This window comes from Citrus sinensis, chromosome 7, assembly GCF_022201045.2.
Source record: "Citrus sinensis cultivar Valencia sweet orange chromosome 7, DVS_A1.0, whole genome shotgun sequence".
Lineage (NCBI taxonomy): Eukaryota > Viridiplantae > Streptophyta > Magnoliopsida > Sapindales > Rutaceae > Citrus > Citrus sinensis.
The window spans coordinates 15513517-15538448 of record NC_068562.1 but is presented as its reverse complement, the minus strand read 5'-3'; the positions used below and the strand labels follow the sequence as shown (position 1 = coordinate 15538448).

Genomic DNA, 24932 nt, shown 5'->3' with positions numbered 1-24932 from the left:
GTAAAAGATAACCGTGAGCCCATGTAGAAACCCTTAGCACATAAACAAACTAGCTAACCCTAAACACACAGGCATGTCCCCTCTCTTTCTTATTCCCACAGCCACGAGTCTGAATCCACAAAAACACACCGTTATTACCTTACGACCTCGAAAGTTGAGAACTCTCATTATCCTAGCACTCAATTGAAGAATTCCACTATTACCAGGATTGACGAAGATCTCTTGCAAGTTAGGACACACTCCAGCGATCCCTCTGATCGGAGAGAAATAAACATGGAAAAGTCTGAAGATGACTTTGATGATAGCGATGATTTGGGAGATAGTGAAGAATAAGAAAAGGAATCAAATTTTGTTGGTTTCTTGCAATCGAAGACGGCACGGACTTTGATCAGATAGTGGATACACCTAATATGTAAGGATCCATATCTTTGCCTTTTTTAATTTTAATGATGTGCACGCATATGTTTTGGAACTCTTAAGGGGCAGCTTCAAATGGCTTCCCTAAAACATTTGAAATGTTTGTAAATTGTTATATGCTGAACTTGGTAGCCTTTTTTTGAGCCTAGGATCGGTGGCGAAAGGGCAGATAATTTCATTAGGAAATGTGGCTTTATGAGATCCCATATAGTTGAATCAGTTGGTTTCGCAGGTGGTATTTTGCTTTTGTAGAATGAAGATATTCAAGTGGATGTGATTGTGAATAACATGCAATTTATTCACTGCCGCATTTCTAGACTTGGGCTCTTTTCTTCTTGGGTAACGGCGATCTATGCCAGTCCTGTTGAGTGAGAAAGCAACTTTGGTCTATTCCAGATAATTTTGCTAAGACAGTAAATGGTGCCTAAATGAGTGTTGGGAATACGACTGGCGTGCATAATTTATTCAGAGAGTGGTTTTCACAGGAACCAGATGTGTGACCTTCGATTCCAACCATTTTTACTTAGTCTTGGGGGATGCTTCATAAACAGTTAGATGGTTAGTTGTGCAATAAGGATTGGCTTCGGGTGGCTCATGAGATAGTTGTTTATCATCTCCCTAAGATCCAATCTGCTGATCTTCTTGGCTCATGACTGTCATGTTGTTGAGTTTCATAAAGGGTAAAGACAGTTTCACTTAGGTTTTTCGGCTTTGTGACAAGTAATTGGGATGTTAATAAAAATTATATGGAGATGGCTGAATAGTTTACTTCTTAACTTAATATGTGGAACAACGAGATTTTTGGAAACATTTTTAAATGAAAAAGGAGGCTTTCAGCGAGAGCTAGTGGTATTCAAAAGGCCTTGGAGTTTCATCAGACTAATAATCTTATCCAATTAGAAGTTATTGTGAAGAAGGATCTAGAAAAGGTTTTGATCAGGAAGAAATCATCTGGTATCATAAGTCTAGAAAGGAATTGATAAAGTGTGGGACCGAAACACTAGCTTTTTCCATCAAAAAACTATCCAACAAAGAAGAGCGAACAAATTGGTAATTATTTAGGATGATTCTAGTGGTTGGCTTTTCGATCGAAATGATATTTGGGCAAATGTTATCTCCTTCTTCTCCAATCTTTTTTCTAGGAAAAGGGGGAACATTTTGAGTATCTTGCTCCAAATAATTTTCCAAGCATGAATAACAATACAATGTGTCGCCTATTGTAACTCATGAATGACGAGGAATTTAGGCAAATTATTTTTATCATGCACCCTATGAAGGCACCTAGAGTGGATGGTTTACATGCTATTTTTTATCAATCTCGTGGTTTACATGCTATTTTTTTATCAATCTCAGTGGTAGGTGGTAGGTCCCTCTGTGTGCAAAGTTGGAAAGGAAGTCTTTGGCGGTAAAAATATTCTTGCTGAACTCAACAAGACTTTAATTATGCTCATACCCAAAATTAAAAAAAAAAAAACAACCTTACAAGCCTTAAAATGTTTTGGTCTATTAGTTTGTATCATATTTTCTATACGATAGTCATCAAGATCCTGACTAATACTTAACTAGGCGTTGCAAAATCTTATCGGTCCAAATCAGACAAGCTTTATTTCAGGGAGGCATATAACTAAAATTATTGTTATTGCCCAGGAGGTGACTTTTTCTATGAGGAAAAAGAAGGGTAAGATTGTCAAATGATGATAAAGATAGATCTTGAAAAGGCCTATGACAGATTTGAGCTGGGATTTTATCTATGAGACCTTATGTCTAATTGGGGTGCCTCAGGATCTCACTCGTTCATCATGGAACATATCTTTTCTGCTACTTTGTAGTTTCTTTGGAATGGGAAACACACAGAATCTTTCATCTCTTGTAAAGGAATCTGGCAAGGAGATCCCATTTCACCATATATCTTTGTCCTTTGCATCAAGAGGTTAAGTCATGATATTAATCAAGCTATTCGGGAAGGAAGATGGAAACCAATCAAGCTTTCTTCTTAAGGTATCCCTATCTCTCATATTTTCTTTACCAGCGATCTTTTGTTGCTGACAAAAGCTTCTATCACTCAAGTCCAATTGATCAAGAATGTGCTTAATACCTTTTGCATGAGTTTTGGAAAAAGTTGCAATAACAAAGACACTGACATTCTTTTCCCAAAATGTGCATGCTGTTGATGTTAAAAAAGATTGGAGACAAGCTCGAATCACCGCTATAAAAAATTTTCGTATTTACTTAGGCATGCCTCTGCTTCATAAGTGGATAACCAACCAAACTTACAAAAACATTATTGGTCATGTTCAACTGAGACTCTCAGGTTGGACAGCAAAGCATCTTTCCCTTACAGGTCGGATCACTCTAATGCAATCGGTCATTCATGCGCTCTCAATCTATTCCATGCAAACTATCATGCTCTCCACGAGTATTTAAAATAAAAATGATCAGATTTGCAAGCACTTTATTTAGAGTAGGATGAAGAGAATCATCACATAAACTATTACGTAGGATACGCTGCAACTCCCCAAATTCTGTGGGGCCTTGGTCTTAAAGATCTTTATCTCATGAATAAAACTTTGCTTATTAAAATTGGTTGGAGTCTTCTTGAATCACCAAACAGTTTTTAGATCAAAATGTTGATGACTAAATAAGGTGTTGACAAAGATAATCTTCCTCTCACACTTCCAACTCGGTATGGTTCTCTATTATAGACCGGAGTGGAAACATATGGAATGAGGTTTTCTAAGTGACTCAATGGGCTCTCAGTAATGGGAGAATGGTTGGATTCTAGAAAAATTGTTGGATGGAGGAGGGCTGCTGCTTTCAAAATTATTCCTTTGGCCCGATCTCTGACATCATGTTAAATGAGTTTGTGGCTAGTTTTGTTGATAACAATGGTGTTTGGAAATAAGACCATTTGCTTCTTTGTTACCCCATTATATTATTCTCAAAGCTGTAGGAACCGTACCTCCTTGTGTTCGTGGTGATGATGACTACCGTTATTAGGTCCTGTCAAGGTCTCTTGATCTTTTACTATGAAATCGGCTTCTCTATCCCTTTATAAACCTATGCCAAGTGAGAATAATTCCCTTTGGAGTTTTATTTGGCAATGGAAAGGATCCTAAAGTGTCCTTTGCTTTATTTAGTTGCTAATGCATAATAGATTGAAAACCAAAAAGCTCTCAAGAAGACATGTGATATAGGGATTTGTCCGTGGCATACCCCAAAAATAGGGTATTTATCTAAAAACACCCTCATACTCTAAAATTCCTTATATATGCTTTTTCTAATGTGCAGTTACGAAATTGCCTTAATTAAAAACCTAAATCATCCAAATTACTCACAACCAGTCGTAAAACACAACCCCCAATTCTCTCTCACGACTAGCGTACACAACACCCATTTTTACCTAATTCAAACCTTCCTCAAGATTGAATCCAATAAGCAAGCAAAAAAGAGTGAAGAGCTGTTTGCCAGGCTCGATTGCAGTCCCTCTGATGCGCTATTAAATGAGGCTAACACCAATGACGCTTTGCTGTTGTTACTTCACGCCTCTGTTGCCGTTTGTTCCAACCCATAAATTTGCTGCCTTGAATTGAAATTGGGCGAATGAAAGGTGATTTACCCCGCAAAACTTGACTGTTACACCTTGTTGAGTATGATTTTATCGAATATATGCTTTGCTAATTTGTGTGATTTGTTAGTAACATTAGAATCTATCTTGAGTGACTTGGAAATTTGATACAAAAGCTAAAGTATTGGAGTTGTGCTTATGTGGAGATATGGGTTACAATTTTAATTTTAAAAAAACCTGCATTACATATATCTCCTTTTTTATTTTCAACGACTGAAAGATGTTATTTAGGAAACTTGTACGAGATAATTTGATTTTGGACTATTGACATTATATTTACTTAGAAGTGGAAATAGTGGGTGGATAAATTTATTTTTTCATTAATAATTGTTCAAGAAGCAAGGGGATTAGCGATGGATGGAGAGTTTGTGTAGAATTGTGAGGCCATTTGATTGCTGCAAGCATTATAAATTTCTTGACTTTATGATTTTCTTATTCAGCAATTTGATTTGACACAAGTTTTTGTTGTTTTTAATTTTCAATACTTGTGATTTAGTACCATATGATTGAGTCAATTGAATAAAGTAATGATTGGTTACAAAATGGCCAATTGTTTCAGCTGCAATAATGTGGAAATTTGTGGTTTATTGTTTGGAATTAGAATTGTAAATTGTTGTCTATTATGCGGCTTCATGTCACTATAAGTTACTCAAACTTGTGTATGCAGTGAATAAATGCATTTTGACGGAACCAATGAACCATTGTACATACTGAAACTTTTTAGCCCAACAATGTTGTTGTACTTGTTTGTACTGCTGCCCACCTATGGATTTGTTTTTATTATTATCATTATAACTATTATTTTTTTCTTTAGTTTTTGTCTTGGTAACTGAGTTTTTGTGATCATTTGGATGTGGGTTGCTAGACAGTGTAGTAAACAAATGTGTTTTTTGTCTTTGAATACCTACACCTTAATCTGCATTCAATCATCACTAAGCAGAAGACAACTTTGAATTCACTCATTCTGAGGTGAGTAATAATGAGAGTTTTATTCTATGCAGTACTTCTTGGCTTACTATAATAATTTGAATGAGTATAATTGTTCTATGGAAAAGCAAATTGTACATTAGTAGATGATTAATATAGTTACACGAATCATTTATGGTTCATATATTGGACTGTAGTCGTGTAATGGATATTTTACCTGAATGTACACTACTACAGTAGTGTAATAAATAATTTACTCGATTGTAATCGTGCAATAGATACATTACTAGATTGTTGTAGTGTGATAGATACTTTACTAGACTGTGGTCGTGTAATGTATACTTTATTAGACTGTAGTCGTGTCATGTATACTTTATTGGACTGTAGTTGTGTAAAGGATACTTTACTAGACTGTTGTCGTGTAATGGATAATTGGTATTATTGGTTTGGTTTTTGCTGTTAAATAATGTTTTGAGTCATGCTAATCCTATAGATGCTAGTTGTGAGAAAGTCATGTTGTCTTGTATATGGAACATTTTTAAGTTACAAAAAAGTTCTCATATATGTTGCTTCTATATTGCGTGATTATCTCGACCATTGATAATAAATTATAACAATGATAATAAATTTAAAGTATTATTTTTATTACAAACTAAAATTGATGATCTAGATACACATTATAAGTTTAGACTATAGGCTAGCTCTTGGAACTTCTTAGAAAGATATGGTTTTTCATTATGGTGACAATTTAACTAGAATTCATTACTCTGCATTTTCTCCTAAGATAAAGAATCATTTACTTTGTGTATACCGGGTTATTGTTGTGTAATGAATTCTAACCTCCAATGCAGTCGTGTAAAGAATTTTTTATCTGGCTTCTACCCGACTGTAGTCGTGTAAAGAATTCTTTACTCGACAGCAGTTGTGTAAAGAATTCTTGGCACAACTGCAGTTGTGTGAAGAATACTTTGCTCAACAGTAGTCGGGTATGAACACCTTACTCCACTATATTCATGTAATTAGTTGTTTACTTGACTGCAGTGTGTAAAGAATTCTTCACTTGACATGCGTCGGGTATGAACACTTTATTTTCAATGTTACAAAGAATCTATGATTTATATAGTGGACTGTAGTTCAATGCATACTTTACTCGACTGTAGTCGTGCAAAGAATGATTTACTCGACTGGTATGTCGTATAATTTTTATGATTGGTTTAAAATATATTATTATGTAACTTTTCAATCATTTTATATATTGATTGATAATTTTTTTTTGTATTTATGCAGATGGAACCGAAAATTAAGGAATCTGAATACTTCAAAGCAAAGATTTCAAACCGATCATCATTAGAGGCAGTGGAGGACATTAAAAATAGACTCTCTGAGGCATAAAAAAATATTTTCAGGCATTCCTGTTTCGGTCATTTTTTGAATGTGAAAGAGTTAAAGTTTTCTGCTCAATTACTCGACAGCATATTATTGAGAGAAGTGAAATCAGATGAAAATGCACTGTGGTTTAGGATCAAACGTAAAAATATTCAATTTTCATTGAAGGAGTTTGCCTTGGTGACAAGCTTAGATTGCAGTCCATCGTACGAGCCCGATATTGAAAATAATGACGATGATTACAGAATAGTTGATGAGTTCCTAGATGGAAATTGTGCAATCATAACAAAAGAATTTCGTAGAAAATTCTTGCAGGCTGAGTCAAATGATGACATGAAAATGGTCAAGCTGGCCATGTTGTATTTTGTTGAGTCTGTGTTACTTGGAAAAGAGAATAGAAATCATATAAATGAAACTAATGTACTCCTTGTGGACAATTTTACCGAGTTTAATGAATTTCCTTGGGGATGCATTTCTTTGAAGATGACCATTGATAGTTTGAGAAAAGGCGTTGTAAAGCGTGTGGCGAAGCCTAAGAAGAAGTCAACTACGGATTCTAAATACAAGGGAGCAACGTATAGTGTGCATGGTTTCCCCCATGCTTTTTTGGTAACAAAACTAAACTAATTTATTAATCGCTTATTGAGTTGTTGAATAAGTGCTCTTTATTTTATTTCAATCATTTTTTGCCCAAAAATTTCTTGTTCCCAAACTGAAAATATTTAAGTTATTTTTCATGTACTGCTTCAATAAGCTACTTATTTAAGTAATAGATTTGTAGTTGATTTTTAATTGTGTGATACTAATTTTCACTTATTGCTTAAATAATATGTGCTTAATAATTACTGCTGTAATATATTGTGTTGAATCAATAAGAATTCTTCCCTAATTGAAATCCATGATCTTGACTTTAAAGTATTCATATTATACTAGTGATAGTTGTCAGCATCATCTTTCTATTTATAATTTACCAATTTTTTTTAGTTGAAAATAAATTGTGTCATAGATTATACAGGTGTGGGCATATGAAGCTGTTTCTGTCATTGGTGATAAATGTGCAAAGTGTTATGGTGATTTATTTTCTAGGATTTTGAGATGGAAATCAACAAAGTCTAAAGATTTTGAAGAGATTCAAAAGAAGATATTGAATAAAAAAGTCTCCAGGATGGTTTTCATAGAAAAGTTACACGCTACCGGAGATGTCGAGGCAAATAAGCATTACATGAGCTATTTTAGTGAAGATGAGTAAATAATCTATGTCTTTCTTTTGAGTAAATCTTTTGGCAACTAATCTTGCCTTATATTTGTCAATTGATCCATCGGCCTTTAACTTCTTTTTAAATATCCATTTACATCCAATTGGCTTGACACGAGGAGGTAAGTCAACAATTTCCCCTACATGATTACTCATGATTGAATATATCTCATTATTGACAACCTCCTTCAGTGGCGGATCTAAAAGAATAATTTACCGGTGGCTAAATTAGATAATAGTAAAATATAAAAAACTAAAATTTTGAATATATAAAATATTTGTTAATACCTTTATAATTATTCTCTACGGAATTTCATATTTTAAAAATGTTATGTGATAGACTCGTCATCAATATTATTAAATTTATTATTTCCTATATAAACAACCAAACTATCATTTATCTCATCCAATTCCAAAGATAATTTTTCATGAGTTTCATAACTGAAAACGTTCTCTTTACTATTATTATAGAAACTGAAAGAATTAATCTTATTTTTTAGAATAGAAAATATTTTGAGTGGTGGGCTATCATTATTTTTAATTAAAATATAGGTTTTATAATTCTTAAAAGTTAAAGTTTAAATTTTATGGGGTTTATAATTTATAGTGGCTATTTCAATAAATTTAACGAGGGCTAATTAGAAAACTAAAATATTTTTCTCTTTTCTTTTTACAATTTCTTTTTACATGCTGCATCTGCCCCTGTCCTCTTTCCAAAATGGAGCATCATGTGAAGTCATAGCTTCCTCAAATGTTTGAGGATCATTTTCAGTTAAAAAGACAGAAATCACCACCAAAATCAGTAACTTTTCTTATTCTTTTATTTCTCCTTAATTCAATATTTGAGCTTTCAGAAGAGTTACTCTGTAAATCGACTTGAGGTAATGTTGTGTCTATATGCACTTTCTTAGGAAAAATAAATTCAAAGAACTCGGCATTTTTAGACTCAATAATAGTATTTAGATCAAATACTTTATTTTTATCTTCAAGTACCAAGAATCTATATGTAGTGCTATTTTGAGCATATCCTATGAACATACAATCAATAGTTTCAGGTCCTATCCTGCTTCTCTGAGGATAAGTTATTAAGACCTTTGCAAGGCACCCCTACACTTTGAGATATGATAAATTAGGCTGAAAACTTCTTCATAACTCGTATGAGGTCATACCAGTTTTCTTGTATGAAATTTTATTTTGTAGATGACAAGCTGTAAGAATAGCTTCTCCCCACAAATTCAAAGGAGCCCCAGAACTTACAAGCATTGCATTCATAATTTCTTTTAGAGTTCTATTTTTTCCTTTTCAGCAATCCCATTTGATTCAGGTGAATAAGGATGTGTAATTTCATGAATAATGCCATGATTCTCACAAAAGTCATTGAACATGTTAGATTCATACTCCCCTCCTCTATCAGTTCTTAATTTTTTTTTTATTTTCTTCCCAAGTTGATTTTCAACTTCATTTTTATAAATTGAAAACCTTTCACCCACCTCATCTTTATTTCTCAATAAATACACCTTAGTATATCTTGAGAAATCATCAATAAACTTGACATAGAATCTTTTACCTCCTATGGTCATGGTTTGTTTTAAATCTCCAAGGTCATTGTGAATTAAATTGAGTAATTTAGTTTCTCACTTAAGAATTGGGTTACATGTCTTTTTGTGGACTTAGACTCCACACATATATCATATTTTCCAATGTTCCTGGGAGATTGCCACTTTTCCCCCTATAGTAATCAATATATACCATTTATCCTCATGTTGTTTTCATAATGGCCAAAAAACCTCATGACAGCATAAGTTTACAATATTATCCTTATTTTCAACTACTCTTTTATTTATATTTATTATAAATCACATGAATAGAAACTAAATAAAAAATTAAACATTAAAAACAAGAAATATATGTTTTGATATGAGCAAAAAAATTAATAATTTGATACACTAATATTAGACAGTAAGCCAATATCTTTCATTTTCTTTAAATAAGAAAAATTCACATGGCCTAAACTATCATGCCATAAATCAATAGAGTCAACAATATAAGAGGAAGGAGAGACTTTATTATTAATATTTGTGTCAAGTACATTAATCTTGAACAAATCACCACTGGAATATCCTTTCCCAACAAAAATCCCATTTTTGGTCATTACAATTTTATCCCCTTCAAAGGAGACTTTTACACCCGCTTTCCCAAGTACATATACAGAAATTAAATTATATCTAATCTTGGGAACATATAGTACGTTGTTCAATGAAAGAATTTTTCCAGAAATCAATTTGAGAAGAATTTTCCCTTTTCCCATAATTGGAATAGAGTGGGAATCACCAAGATACACTTGTTCTTCTCCATCACTCAATTGAACATACTCAAAGAAAGAATTTATATCACTACAAATGTGTTTTGGTAGCGCCAGAATCTATCGCCCATTCTTTCTTTCCCTCAGCAGCAACCATGTTCGCTTGAGAGACCACCACAGCGGCAATAAAATCTTCCCCATTGACCAAATTGGCCTTAGGAGGCTTGTGATCTCCCTTTTCTGTATCTGCATTTATTAGCAAAATGTCCAGGTTTGCCACAAACATAACAATTGCCTTTTTTTTTTTCTTGAATGTGGTCTTTTTAATTTTGAAAAACGTTTTGTTGGGCTTTTGATTCTTGCTTGGATGAGCCTCATTCTCGATTATATTAGCCTTAGAAGTAATTTCCTTGGCTTTCTCCAATTGATCCATTTGTCCATGTTTTTCTTCAATTCGGATATGAACAATAGCATCCTCCAAATTCTGATGCTTCCTTTCATGCTTATTATTTTTCTTATAATCTTTCCATGAGTCAGGCAATTTTTCAATTAGGTAACCAACCACAAAAGACTCTGGAAGAATGATATTTTCATTTTTCAGATCATTAATAAGCAAATGGAAGCCATGAATTTGAGAAGTCACTTCCTTATCTTCCGTCATCTTGAAATCTAAAAAATTAGCAATGGCATATTTTTGGGCTCCAGCATCTTCTATGATATATTTTTTCTTCAATTGAGCCCAAATTTCATATGCAAACCTGTGCTGTGAATAAACATCATATAATTAATTTGAAAGAGTGTTGAGAATGGTACTTCGGCATACCTTATTTGCATTTAATCCAATTTTGAAGTAATTCCTCATAATTTTCAGAGTCGGAATCTGCTGGAGGCTCTGTGAGAAATTCAGCAAGGTTCATTACATCCAATGTATCACAGATTCGATCATGCCACCGCTTGAAAAAATTCCCACCAAACGGTTCAATTTTTGATGTGTTAGGTAAGGCTTTGGTGGCAGCCATCAATGAAGCATCAGTTACGGCATCCATGAAAGAAATAGTCTTAAGAATGTTGTAGATGAAATTAAGATAATAAATAAGATGCCGAAAAAAATAAATAAAAAGAAAGTCAAGGCGTGCTGAGCACTGTCCTTAAGACTATTTCTGTCCCTCAAAATAATATTTTGGTGCAAATAGGTTGTTGATAGATAGTCCCCAGAATACAATGACTGTAATTGTTGTAAGAGTGCACACTCAAATACAACAATGTGGAATAGCAGTAAATAAATATAATACGATGACTTATGTGGTAGAGTTTGGAATATATAAGAAGTAGAGTTGAAGAAGAAGTTAAGAAAAAGTTAATCTCTTGTAGTAATCTATCGATTACTATTTATAGATTAATGGTGTCTATCCAAAACACCTTTTCGAATAGCCACCATTTAATTTAAGTCTCTTTCAACTCCTCTCAACTTCCTTCAACATTATTTTTATAACAATCATAACTTCCTCATTAACATTTAAATTTGAACACTTGTAATTTGATTCATATTTAACTTTGCAGGATTCGGTATTTTGAAATATCCTCACATTCATACAACATTACCCAATAAGAGTGGGTTTGATTACACGAATGGAAGCTGGGAATGAATATTAATCACAGCCTATGTAATACGCACTCTCTTTAGAGACTTGGTCGAAGGGTTTTTAAATAATTTTATTTAATTAAATACCTAAGTTTAAATTTTAAAAAATTCAGTTAAAATTTTAATTTTAATTTTATCATCCCTTTACCTTCTTAAATAAATATAAAAATTTATTTAAAAAGAACCTTGACATTCTCCCTTGCAAGTTATATAAAATATTAATAATTAATTTTTCATACAAACAAAGCCTTCTTCTAAAGATTAAAAACATTGTTTTATTTAAACATAGGGAAGGTCTAAAGCAGACTCTCGTCAAATTATGTTTAACTTCGATAATTACTTATTATGTTTAAATGAACAAATCAAATCAACTTGAATATACTTGGAGAGCAGATTATTTGATAATATTCATCACAATCTCCAACATGCTCTCATTGTATTATGATGCACACATTTAATTTTGAGATTTTCTTCAAAAAATAAACTTTTGGCACCATTTGTCCTGAATGGCCGTGTGGATAGAAATTTTGGGGAGAAAATTAGTCCAAGACAGAAATCAAAGTTGAACCAGAAATAGCTAGCTATATAAAATTTTTTATTCTCATAAAATATTATATTCTAAAAAGATTTCCTTGACTATGGATAACTTTCAACGTGATCCATATATATCCTTACCTTATATAGAAAAATCTAAAGACTATAAGCAGACATAAATATAGTTCGCATTCACGAATTTATTTAATCAATTGTATACAATAAAAAATAAAGTTTCCGTTTAGACTGTGACTCCTCAAATTCGGTTGATTAATTAATGAGAAAATGATCAAAACTTCGTCTTATTTTAATAATTAAGGCAAGTTCTGAGGTTAATATAATTATTTATCTCCATACCATTTTCATAATATTCAAAACACCCTTATACTAAGAAATTTAAAGGAAAAGAGGAGTAAATGATCATTTGATTGATAATTTATCTTGGGAATATAAAATATATATTTATTAGAAGAGAAATGTTTAAATAATAACAAAAAGAATAAAAAATCCTATTATTATTTTTTATTTACATCGAAACATATATTTCTTTTTTTAGTACTTCAATTTTTTTATTATAAATTTCAATTATATGATTATTTAATTTATAATAAATATGAATAAAATTGCATTTGAAAAAAAGAATAATACTGCAAAATAATGTTGCCATGGGGTTATTAACTATTATAAAAACAATAAGGGAGTGAGTGATATAATTTCAGTAGGGCCAAAACTAGAAATATCCCTTAAAAATTGCTAAATCTAAAAATTTTTATTGATCAACGGAGGATTTTTACCACATCAAGGATTAAATAAAAAAGATACAATACAAAAAAGTTAAAAGTCAATCATTTTCTTAATAGCAGGAAGTCTTGATGAGATTTGAAACATGAAGAGGGAATCAGGGAAATGATATATTTATCTGCACTATTGGTGTTGTTTTGATAATTTTCTTAATCACTTTTTAAAAGTTAATCATTTTATCACATCAAGGATCAAAATATAAAATATACAATTAAAAAAAAGTTAAAAACTTAAAAGTTAATCATTTTGTCAACAGCAGGAAGTCTTGATGAGCTTTGAAACATGAAGAGGGAATAAGGGAAATGATATATTTATCTACACTACTAGGGTTGTTTTGATCATTTTTTTCGTAAATTTATTTGTGCCATTTTTGCATTAAGGGAGATTGTTAGCTTTTTCCCTACTGAAATTAATAGATAATGTTGATCCTTTTACTGTTTTCATAATATTCAATAGGATGAAATTATTTGAACCTACTAAAATATTCATTAGACCCATCTTTTAATGAGCATTTTTATTACTAATTTATCTCCAATGTAAATTACAATTATGAACAAGGTAATACGGTTTAAAAAAAAGAAAAAATTCTCCCATCTTGATCTTCACTGAATTGTCCTCTCACTTTGGTCAATGGGAATTCAAACAATTGGAATTACAAAGCATGAATTTATCAATTTAAGGGATGTCCTTTACTAAGGAAAGAAGGACAATGCAAGAGGAACAAAAGTTATTTGCTCGATTTGCCATTGATTCTTAGTTTAAACGTGAAGCAGCTTGATTTGATTTTTATCTCATCTTTAACGTTAATAGAATAAAGATCGAAGTCGTATTTGACCAAAAACATTTGGCCGGAAAAGACCTTTCTAGCCCACTTTCATGGGATTCAGTAGTGAATTCTCAGTTTTTGGTCAAGAATTTTGTATACAGAAAGAAAAATAGTTGGTGGGGTAGAGATTTTGTTATTCACTGTGGTTTACCTAGTCTTAGATTTATGAAAATACATGGAAAAATTAATGGAAAAGAAAAATAGTGAAGTGGGAGTGAAAACTTCACATATGGTGGAGATAAATCCAAAATAACTAGAGATGCGAAAAAAGGTTGAAGAAATCGTCAATAAAAAATTACATAAATTATGATAAATTAACTAATAAGGGTATAATAGGCATTAAGATGGGTCTACATAATAAAATATAAAAATTTTAAATTTTGATGATAGGTCTATTAAGTTAATGGGTTTAAAGAGTATTTTGGTGGGTTCAAATAACTCTACCCTAGCCAATAATCCCCCGACAATATAATTTTACTGTATTATCCTTATTTCTAAATATAATTTTATTCATATTTATTATAAATTAAATAAACAATATAAATAGAAATTACAATAAAAAATTTAAGAATTAAGAATAAGAAATATATGTTTTGATTTGAAAAAAATAATAATATTAAGATACTTTTCTTGTACTTTTTGTTTTTTTTTAAATATTTTTCTTATAATAAATATATATTTCATATTCTCAAGATAAATTATCAAGTAAATGATCAATTTATCCCCTCTTTTCTATTAAATTTTTTGTGACAAGGGGGTTTTTGAATATTATGAAAACAATAGAAAGATAAATAATACATATTAACTTCAAGGAAAATTCTATAATGTCATAATAAAAATTACGGCATCAATACCATGATAAACATAAATATTATAAGTTACACATAGAACTACTAAATGTAAAGTGAAATCAGTAAATTCATATAAGATTATTAATTATTTAAAATATTAAAGTTGTTTCTACAGAGATTTAGTGAAAAATATTTTATTCATTTACAAAAAAAATATTTTCTTTCATTAAACAAAGAAAATTTTTTCATTAATTAAACAAAAAAATATACTAAAAAAAGTGGAATAAGTTTTATTGAATTCGTTTAACCATAAATTCTATATTTATTCTACGACATTTGAGTACTTTTTTTCCCATTTTCTATAATAATATTTATTTATTACACAAGTTAATTAAGCACAATTATTTATCTTGATATGTATCAAGCAAAAACAAAATAAATAAAAAATTCTTATATTACTCAACACATATATGATAAATCACTAAAATTAGATCTTATTTTGAGTCTTGTCCATACTTCATGTAGTTTTAAACTTCTTACTTATACTTAGAGACCATTTAGGGTTGTTGTTAAGGAAGTGTAGAAACATGCAAAATAACCTCATCTTACAACAACTATGGAAGATATTAAAATAATATTTTTTTCAAAATCTGATTTTGAGAATAAATTCATCCTTAATAAAGCATCACATCTATTACATAAATGCAAAACTAGTGTTATTCAATTTAAATAAAAAAGAATATATATATAAGGTAATAAACATTAAAATGAGTTTTTATTTTACAATTGTGAACTTTTTTTTCGGTAGTAACTCTTATATTAATTTACTTATTTTACCTTTTATTCATAAGTTTTAGGCATAATCTACAAAATTTATATTTTATTTTGCAATTAATGTTGTTTTACTTGTTTTATGTTATATTTGTGATTTTTTGTTTTATTTACTAGTAATTCATCAATTTACCAGCTTTATAGTAATTTATTTATTTTACCTTCCTTTTACAAGTTTTATGTTCTATTTTCAAAATTTATGTTTTATTTTATAGTTAGTGTTGATTTACTAGTTTTATGTTATATTTGCAAGTTTTTATTTTATTTACCATTAATACATTAATTTACTAGTTTTATATTAATTTACTTGCTTTACCTTCCATTTACAAGTTTTATGTTCCATCTCCAAAAATTATGCTTTTGCGCTTAATATTGATTTACTAGTTTTATGTTATATTTGCAAGTTTTTGTTTTATTTACTTGTAATACATCAAATTACCAGTTTTATAGTAATTTACTTATCTTACTTTTTCTTTACAATTCTTTTGTTTCATTTGCAAAATTTATATTTTATTTTACAGTTAATGTTGATTTACTAGTTTTAAGTTATAGTTACAAGTTTTTGTTTTATCTACTAGTAATACATCAATTTACTAGTTTTATATTAATTTGCTTGTTTTATCTTCTATTTACAAATCTTATGTTTACTTTCAAAAAATTATGTTTTATTTTGCACTTAATGTTGATTTACGAGTTTCATGTTACATTTACAAGTTCTTGTTTTATTTAATAATAATACATCGATTTATCAGTTTTATATTAATTTACTCCTTTTACCTTCCATTACGATTCTTATGTTTTATTTCTAAAATTTATGTTTTATTTCACAGTTAATGTTGATTGACAAATTTTATGTTTCATTTACATAATTTATATTTAATTACAGTATTGATGCCGTAATTTTAATTACGGTATCATTTTAATTTCAATAGGGAAGAAATTGACACTCCCTAGAATTAATTATGTTTGATTTATGAGAATTGTTTTTAGTACTAATATCTTTGCAATCAAAAGTGCACTATTTTATATAATAAACAAAATTTATTTAGACTAATATAAATCAATTTTATTATAACGAAGTTCAAATTAATACTCTCACTAATATTTAAAAGTCATGTTTATTCTTTTCTCGTATTCGTGAGTGAAGAAATCGACCTCTAATTGAAATAGTAGGTTGCCACAACCACAAGGCAGCGACATGCTTGATTTTTCTTTTTGTTTGAAGGAAATGGCAATCTAACAACTACACGTACGATTTATTGGATGAATCAACATGAAAGAATTAATCTCTAACTGAGCAAGCCATGAATCACAATTTAATTAGTTTCGTGCATGTTTGTAAATTGCGATGGCATCTCTTCTCAAGCTTTATAAAGAAAATAAAATAAAAATTATTAATTAATTAGGGGTCAGCATCCATTTCAAATTAATTAAATAGACCTTTGACTAATTTTCTTTCTTTTTTTATTTATTTATTTGGAGGACCCCGACGACAAGGTCCTTGACCAAGGTTCTTTTTTTTTGGGTTGGGGGTGGGGGAGGAGCTCGACAAGGTCCCCCAACTGACTTGGCCTGGGCCTAAGTGAACGTGAAGTGGTGGGCCTACCCATCCCAACCCGGGGTATGCTGGGAGCCTGGGATTCGCAAGTGGAATTCTCGTCTTCAAAAAAGGGGCAGCTTTGAGTCTTGCCCTTCTTTCTTTTCTCATCCTGATACTGAAGACACATCAAACTCCTAACTAGGGCGTACAAAAGAAAGAAAGGATTGGGCTTTTCTCACTTTAGCATAGAGCGCCCTTAGCAATAGGCCTGCACGACAGGCGATTAGTTCAGTGGTAAAGCGCATCCCTGATAATTGCATTGTTATGCCTGAGCTGTTAGAGCTCAGCCACATGGATACCCATTTCAAATTAATTAAATAGACCTCGACTAAGAATGTAATATTAATATCAAGACTCATAAAAGAAAAAAAATTAAAATGGCCTAAAATCGTCGACGCCAAGGGTAAAAAGGTACAATTAATGATGTGAAAATCAACCCCAGATCATGGGACTAACAAATAGGGGCATTCGTGAGTAATAAATAAGGGCGTTCGTGAGTAGGATTTTGCAGATCAAACATTAATGCATATTTGATCCATGATTTTGTAGATAATAGATTTTTAATTCAAGCTAATTCATGGATCTGTGAAATAAATTAAAATCTAATCCATTTGAATGCGAAATTGACACAATTCACATCTAATCAACCATTTTACTTTATTTTTGTGAATTAAAAATTTTTCTTTTTGTCAAATGCACCAAATAATTAATAAAATATATAATGTAGAAATAATTTTACGATCCATCAAATTCAAAATAAAATAAAACCTAAATAGATTGTTTAAATAAATTCAAATAATTCATTCAAAGTTTAAGAAAAAATCTAATTTGTTTAGATCAATATATGAAAATTAACTAAAATTATGAATTAAATTAATAAAAACATTGAAACTTGAAACTTTGGAAGATCTGTCAAAATATCAATCTGCAATTCATATTTCTTATTTTTACTTGAACAAAGATAAACTAATTGAAATATACAACAAATAAAAATATTTTTTTTCCAATAATGTTGTTTAGGCAACTATATTTTTAATTGTTAAATGATTTTTATTTTATATTATTATTGGATAAGATACAATGTACTCTTATTGTTACTGCATTTTAGATTATTTATTTACTAATAATGCCACATTTACAGGTTTTATTTTTTTTGTTTAAATTAAATAAAATTTATTATTATTATTGTTGTTGTTCTTCTTCTTCTTCTTTTGTAAATTTATGGATTTCTACAAGTAAATACATATCTAATCCATCAACTGTAGATTTTAGAATTTTCAATCCAATCCAATCCAATCTATTTGTATTTCTACAGATTGAACAAATTGAATAGTATTTTGAACATCTCTAATAGCTAGGATAAATAAGAGACAAAATTTCAAGCATTAGTTAAAATTTTGTTGGAGGGGCAAATAAGAACTGTCCTATCTCAAACTTTCTCCTAAAATGAATCAAACCTGTTCCCTCGAATTTATTAAGAACTCAAAATTAGTTAATAAATAAATGATATTTTTCTATGCATAAGAATATTATTTTAAAATTTTTAAGGGATAACATTTATCGATAAAAACTCTGTTGAGTCTATCGAAGTCAAGCACATCTATAAACTAGGGCTGGGCACTATCCAATTTGGTTCAGTTCAAGCTTAGAACCGAACCAAATTGGAATCGATCGATTTTTCAAAATTGAAACTGAATACAAACTGAATTTGAAACCGAACTGAAATTTCAGTTTGGTTCGGTTTAGTTTTAAAGTTTGGTTCGGTTCGAAATGGTTCGACTTTGTTTAGTTTGGATGACGATACCATTTTACTGGTGAAAATATTGCTCGTTAGCTTCTTGATTCATTCAGAGAACTTATTTATAAAACAACAACAAATTTAATCCCAATCTAAGAATCCCAACTCACAAATTAAGGAATTTTTTTAAGGAATAATCAATGAATAAATAAAAAAAAAGCCAACACAAGTTACATAACTACACCGACGCGATAGCAATGGCAGGCTGCCAACGATACGATCGCGACGAACGAAAGGGGAGGCTGACACGAGCTTGATGAACCAAGGCGAGGCTGACACAAACGCGACAGGACGAACTACGACAGGCTGACTACAGTGGCAATGACAGCAGCGTCATGGTGAGATAAACAACGAACGGGTGGCTGATAAGTGACGACGGTGGATGGGGAGTGTTTGTGTCGATGTGAGATGAGGAGAGAGATGGTGAGGGTGTGTGTCGACTGGTGTGAGAGAGATGGGGACGGGGTTGTGTGTGTATGTGATTTTAGGGTTTAGAAATTCTTCATTTATTTATATTTATATTTTTAATTTTTTTTTGTTTCAAGTAGAAGAACCGATCAGTTTGTCGGTTTAGTTCGATTTTCACTAGGGATGACAAAATCCTCCACGGGTTTGGGGTTCTATGGAGCCCCATTCTAAATGGAGAAAATTTTAAATAATTTTTGGAGAATGGGGTGGGAAATGGAGGGAAAATAATTCACAAATTCTTCATAGGGTAGGGTTTGATTTTAGATTTCCTATCCCACCCCCACTCCAATCCCCATTTATATATAAATATATTTTTAATTCTTATTTAATAATTTTTATTTTATGAATTATAATGTCAATTAATTTTTTTTAATTTTTATGCAATATAAACAAGATATGAATGAAAGAAAACCCTACAATATTTTTCAACTATGAAACATTGTTATATTTTTTTTTCTCTTTTAAAGTGCTACACTCTTTAAATATTTTTCACTTTTAATATCATTTTAAGATATTGTTTCAAACTTTTAGATATTTTTTAAAAAGAATTTAAATACTTTATAATATAGTGATGATTTTATTTTAAGTCTCTAATTTTTAACTTACTGAAATCATATATTTATACCTAATATAAAATAGATAAATGGAGAATGAGGTGGGGATGAGGAAAGCATTCCCCACATGGAAATTCCCTATCCCCACCCCACTAAATTTATTAGAGAATGAGGTGGGGAATGGAGGTAAAAATTTCTAATAGGGTAGAGAATGGGGTAGGCCTCCCCACCCCCACCCCACCCCATTGCCATCCTTAATTTTCACCTTAACCGAACACAAACCAATTGCTTTCTCAATTTTTAAACCGTTCGATTTTTGCCTTTTAGAACTGAATTGAACCAAGAAATTTTGATTTGGATCGGTTCAATTTAACAAAAAGCGAACCGTTTGCCCACCCCTAAAACTAATTATTGTGTGAGTAATTTGAAGAGAGGGAAAAATCTACTCCCACAGATACCCAAAACACTTGAACTTCTATCCTAGAAACAACAATCATCTGATTTTAAATAGTAAAATATCCAATTCTTTGTCAGTTTTGAGTTTTATTCTTATAATTAAAATGTACTACGAAGACCACTTGAGATGAAAACAATAACAAATATAAGCCCAAGAAGAAAACAAGGAAGTTGAATCAGTCAGTAACAAAAAAAATATTTAATTTTCGGCAAGAAACTTTTGTAGAAGTTATTTGTTGCCGTCCTACGAGTTGTCAAAATCATATCGATTTTTCTTTTCTTTCAATAATTTGTTGACTGTTAGAGATTTTTTTTTTTACTTCGTCACTGCATTTAAACAATTATATAAGAGTTTAATATTTAAATTAAGCAAGTGCTAAGTTACACTCAATGTAACTTACATAATTCATCTCAACCACATAAAATTATGGGACCTATAATTTATGTGGTTGAGATAAATTGTGTATGTTATATTAAATATAACTTAGAGGCTCCCTTTAAATTAAGATCATTTCTTGATCGGAATACTTTTAAATTTTTAACTAAATAAATTCCCACACATATTTTTATTAAAAAGGAAATGAGGAAATCTTAATCCTTAATATTTTCTTAATATTCTAATTTTTGTCTCATGCATTTGAATGTTCTAACTTTTGTCTCATGCATCAAATTCTCTAGTAAAAGCAAGTGTATTCACAAAAATAAATCCCCTATAAATTCAGAGCATGCACCAAATGCAAACACATCGCCTTAAATTTTCACTTCCGCTTCTTTACTCTCTCACATTACAACACATCAAAATCAACATGCATCCATTTGTCTTTATTGCTCTCTTCTTTTTGCTTCTCTTCATCTTGAAACTACTACATGTAATGTTATGGGCTCCATTGAAAGTTCAAGAACACTTCAAAAAGCAAGGCATTAATGGACCTGATTACTCTTTGATAAAAAATATTGGCGAAGGCATGGCCATGTTTGAAGAAGCAGAAAGATCAACTGTGGATCCATCGAACCCTAACAAATTTCTTCATCGTGTTGCGCCATTTTACACTAATTTTGCTGACAAATATGGCAAAACATTCTTCCTTTGGGGTGGCCCTTTGCCTAACATCAACATTGGTGACCCAGATATGATCAAGGAGATTCTTCAAACCACTGGTAAAGGATTCTTTGAGAAAAATGATTGGGATCCTTTGACTAAAATGCTCTTTGCTCAGGGAACTATTGGCTTGACTGGTGAGAAATGGAGTTTCCATAGGAGAATCGTCAACCAGGCGTTCAACAATTTACCAAAGATTAAGGTGCTAATAATATTCTCTCAAACGCTATAATATCTAATATTTAATCTTTGTTTATATTTTTTGAATATTGGAGTTCGATGAAGGATTAATTGGGTTTACTAAACTGGTTATGGGTAAGAGGTTTCATTCCAGATATGTAAATTTGATCATGGCTCATGAGTGCCGGCCATTAATTACATCCTAGTTAGGCGTCATTTTTCTCTTTTTTTTTATTAATAAAATTTTCCTTCAGATTGCCGTGGTCTACTATAAAGTTCATCGTGGGAGCTGGCCGGCAACACTCAAAAAAAAAAAAAAATCTTAAATGTCTTACACTTCTTATTTTTAAAAGGTCGGCTAAAGGTAGCGAGTCCATTAATTTAGCATTACTCTTGACAATTAACCCAATTAAATTGTAGAATATTATTAACTTGTTACTTTTCTTTATTGGGGTATAGGACAATGCAATGCTATTTGGTATATCTAATGAAAATATCTTTTTTTTTTCACACCTTATTAAGTTTCAAATGCTTTCATTCTAAATTTTAAATTTTATACCAGTATACATAATATATCATAGGTTGTGGGAATATGATTTGAAATTTTGAGGAGTTCAATAACAAAATTTAATATCATTGTCATGCCTAGTCTATATTTAGACATGTCCAGTAAACATCTCCTTTATTTCATTTGATGGGCAACAAATTAAACACATTTTGAAAACAAGCTTGGGTGCCGGATCAAATGCTTTCATTCTGAATTTTATACCAGTATACATAATATATCATAGGTCGTGGGAATATGATTTGAAATTTTGAGGAGGTCAATAACAAAATTTAATATCATTGCCATCCCTAGTCTATATTTAGACATGGCCGGTAAACATCTCATTTATTTCATTTGATGGGCAACAAATTAAACACATTTTGAAAACAGGCATGGGTGCCGGATCTTGTTGAGAGCACCACACACATGCTGGAGAAATGGGAGCAATTAAGAGGAGGAGAAGAAGAATTCGAGATGGAAGTGAACAAAGAAATAAATAATCTATCAGCAGATATTATATCGAAAACGGCTTTTGGAAGCAGTTACTCAGAAGGAAAACGTATCTTCATGTTGCAAGAAGAGCAAATGTATCTTGCCTCTGATACTATGAGAAGTGTCTATTTTCCCGGGTTCAAGTGAGTTTATTTTATTATTTTTCTCAATTCATATAATCTCGAAACTTAAAAGTCTAATTAGTTACACTTTGATGCATGAGTTCTGATTTAATATCATATATATTGAAAATTCGCTAGTCTCATAATTCATTAGTTAGATCGTGAGATCGTTTATATCACCAGCTAATGGCAGAGTCAGGATCTTGTTCGAGAGGGTCATGAATGAAAGCAATAAGTTTAAGAGACTATAACATAAAAACTATTGTATATTAAGGTGTCAAAATTCACATATACACAGAAGTTTGCTTGAATTTCAATATATCTGAAATATTTTTCGACCCCCCAACCCCTCAGGTCTCAACATAGATGCGTTCCTGCCCATCACTTCACCATTATATGATAACCTAATCACAAAATATTACATGTAATTCAAATTTATTTCTCGATTTATCATCAATTGGGTAATCTCACAGTGACATTCTACATGGAGATTGTCTTGCTTAAGACTTTCTCATTAAAATGTAAGCCAAATGATTACTGTACATTTACATACAATAGATACATATTTTTTAAATTAGTATAATATGTGTGTGTGTGTGTACGCAGATATGTGCCGACAAAGAAGAACAGAATGAGATGGAAATTGGAGAAAGAAATCCGAGAATCAGTGTGGAGGTTGATCAAAAGTAACAGAAAATCGGCTGAGAATTCGAGAAATTTGCTTACTTCTTTGATGACTCCTCACAAAAATCCTGACGGCAAAGAGGAAATGCTAGATGTGGATGAAATAATTGATGAATGCAAGGGCTTTTACTTTGCAGGAAAAGAAACAACAGCTAATCTTTTGACATGGGCAATTGTGCTCTTAGCACAGCATCAAGATTGGCAGCACAAGGCCAGAGAAGAAGTGCTTCGTGTGTTGGGTGACAAAGAGCCTGTTGCCGACAAGCTGAATGAACTTAAACTTGTAAGTGATTGATTCCTTAATTACTTGCCAATTCGGCAGTGGGAAAATATTTAAAACCCTTGTCGATTTAACAAGTTAGTAATTTCTTTCTTTCTTTCTTTTTTTAAATAGTAATTTCTTCCTCATTTATGTTTCAAAAACTCATCAAAACCTCCGTGCTGTTAAAAAAAATTATGTTAACTTTCAGTTTCTTTTTATTATTTAGCCATTAGAATTAGACTTAGATATATGTATATGATTCTATGGGTAAAATAATAAAAGACACAATAATGTTGAAAGATAATATAATCATTTTAGTGGTAAGGAGATTTAAATGAATTTTAAAATATGAGAGATAAGTGATCAATTTCGACAAACATCATCGGGTTTTTTTATCATTTTCTTTCATTAGCTTTACAGAAAACACTTTATGCTCAAAAGTTGCTTTTTCTAATTTTTTTCTCAACAGGTGACAATGATTCTCAATGAAACGCTCAGACTCTATCCTCCATCACCGTTGATCTTAAGGAAAGCAGCGAAAGATGTCACAATTGGAAACATCCACATTCCTGCTAACACAAGAATCGTTATAACAACAATTGCTATCCATCACGACACTGAAATTTGGGGCCAAGATGCTGAGCAATTCAATCCCTTGAGATTTACTGAGTCTCCAAAGCACTTGGGGATATTTTTGCCATTTGGTTTGGGTCCAAGAATCTGCTTAGGCCAAAATTTTGCCTTGATTGAAGCTAAAATTATCCTTTCGATGATTCTAAGGCAATATTCCTTTGTAGTTTCTCCAACTTATGTTCATGCTCCCATGTTGATCTTCACAATGCAACCCCAACATGGTGCACAAATCGTTTTTAGCAAAATTTCAAACTGAGGGTTTGCTTAAGTGTATTGTTTGGGGAGTGAGCATGGTTTAATGTTTTTCTGTGCAATAAATCTAAATGGGAGATGTAATATCTGCTTTTATCATGTAATGTTTTTTTTTTTCGTTTAGAATGTCTAATAAGAGTGTAATAATATTACCAACAATAAATACTACCAACAATAAATACTACAAACTTTAATACTCAAGAAAGAATGGCACTTTCGTCCATTTTATAATTTGTCTTTTTTTTTTTTAAGATTTCTCTATGAACGTGTATATGTTTTACAACATTGATATTGGGGTTATTGTGAACCCTTAAATTTAAGTAACTTCCTTATCTTTTTAATCTCTAAAAGAAAATTATTTCTTTAATTATTTGCAGATTTTTTTTTTCAAAGTTCATTATAAAAAAATATTAATCTAGTGAAGATAATTTTTATAAGTTGAAATATA

The 24932-nt window shown here is 31.0% G+C and overlaps 1 protein-coding gene across 1 annotated transcript; it reads left to right on the top strand.

The window, feature by feature from the left end:
• The first annotated feature begins 20975 nt into the window (after positions 1-20975).
• LOC102627918 (cytochrome P450 734A1-like) lies at positions 20976-24667 on the top strand. The gene is made up of 4 exons (XM_006493409.3): positions 20976-21514; positions 22430-22674; positions 23260-23620; positions 24069-24667. Exons 1-4 carry the CDS (start codon positions 21020-21022, stop codon positions 24486-24488), a joined length of 1521 nt encoding a protein of 506 aa, XP_006493472.3. The 5' UTR covers positions 20976-21019; the 3' UTR covers positions 24489-24667.
• Positions 24668-24932: the final 265 nt, after the last annotated feature.

What these genes read in the sequence shown, in the direction of transcription:
- LOC102627918 (XM_006493409.3), top strand. Translation starts at nt 21,020, where the DNA reads ATGCATCCATTTGTCTTTATTGCTCTCTTCTTTTTGCTTCTCTTCATC. An exon ending in ACAATTTACCAAAGATTAAG is followed by an intron (nt 21,515 to 22,429) that starts GTGCTAATAATA and finishes TTTTGAAAACAG; the next exon opens with GCATGGGTGCCGGATCTTGT. An exon ending in AGCTGAATGAACTTAAACTT is followed by an intron (nt 23,621 to 24,068) that starts GTAAGTGATTGA and finishes TTTTCTCAACAG; the next exon opens with GTGACAATGATTCTCAATGA.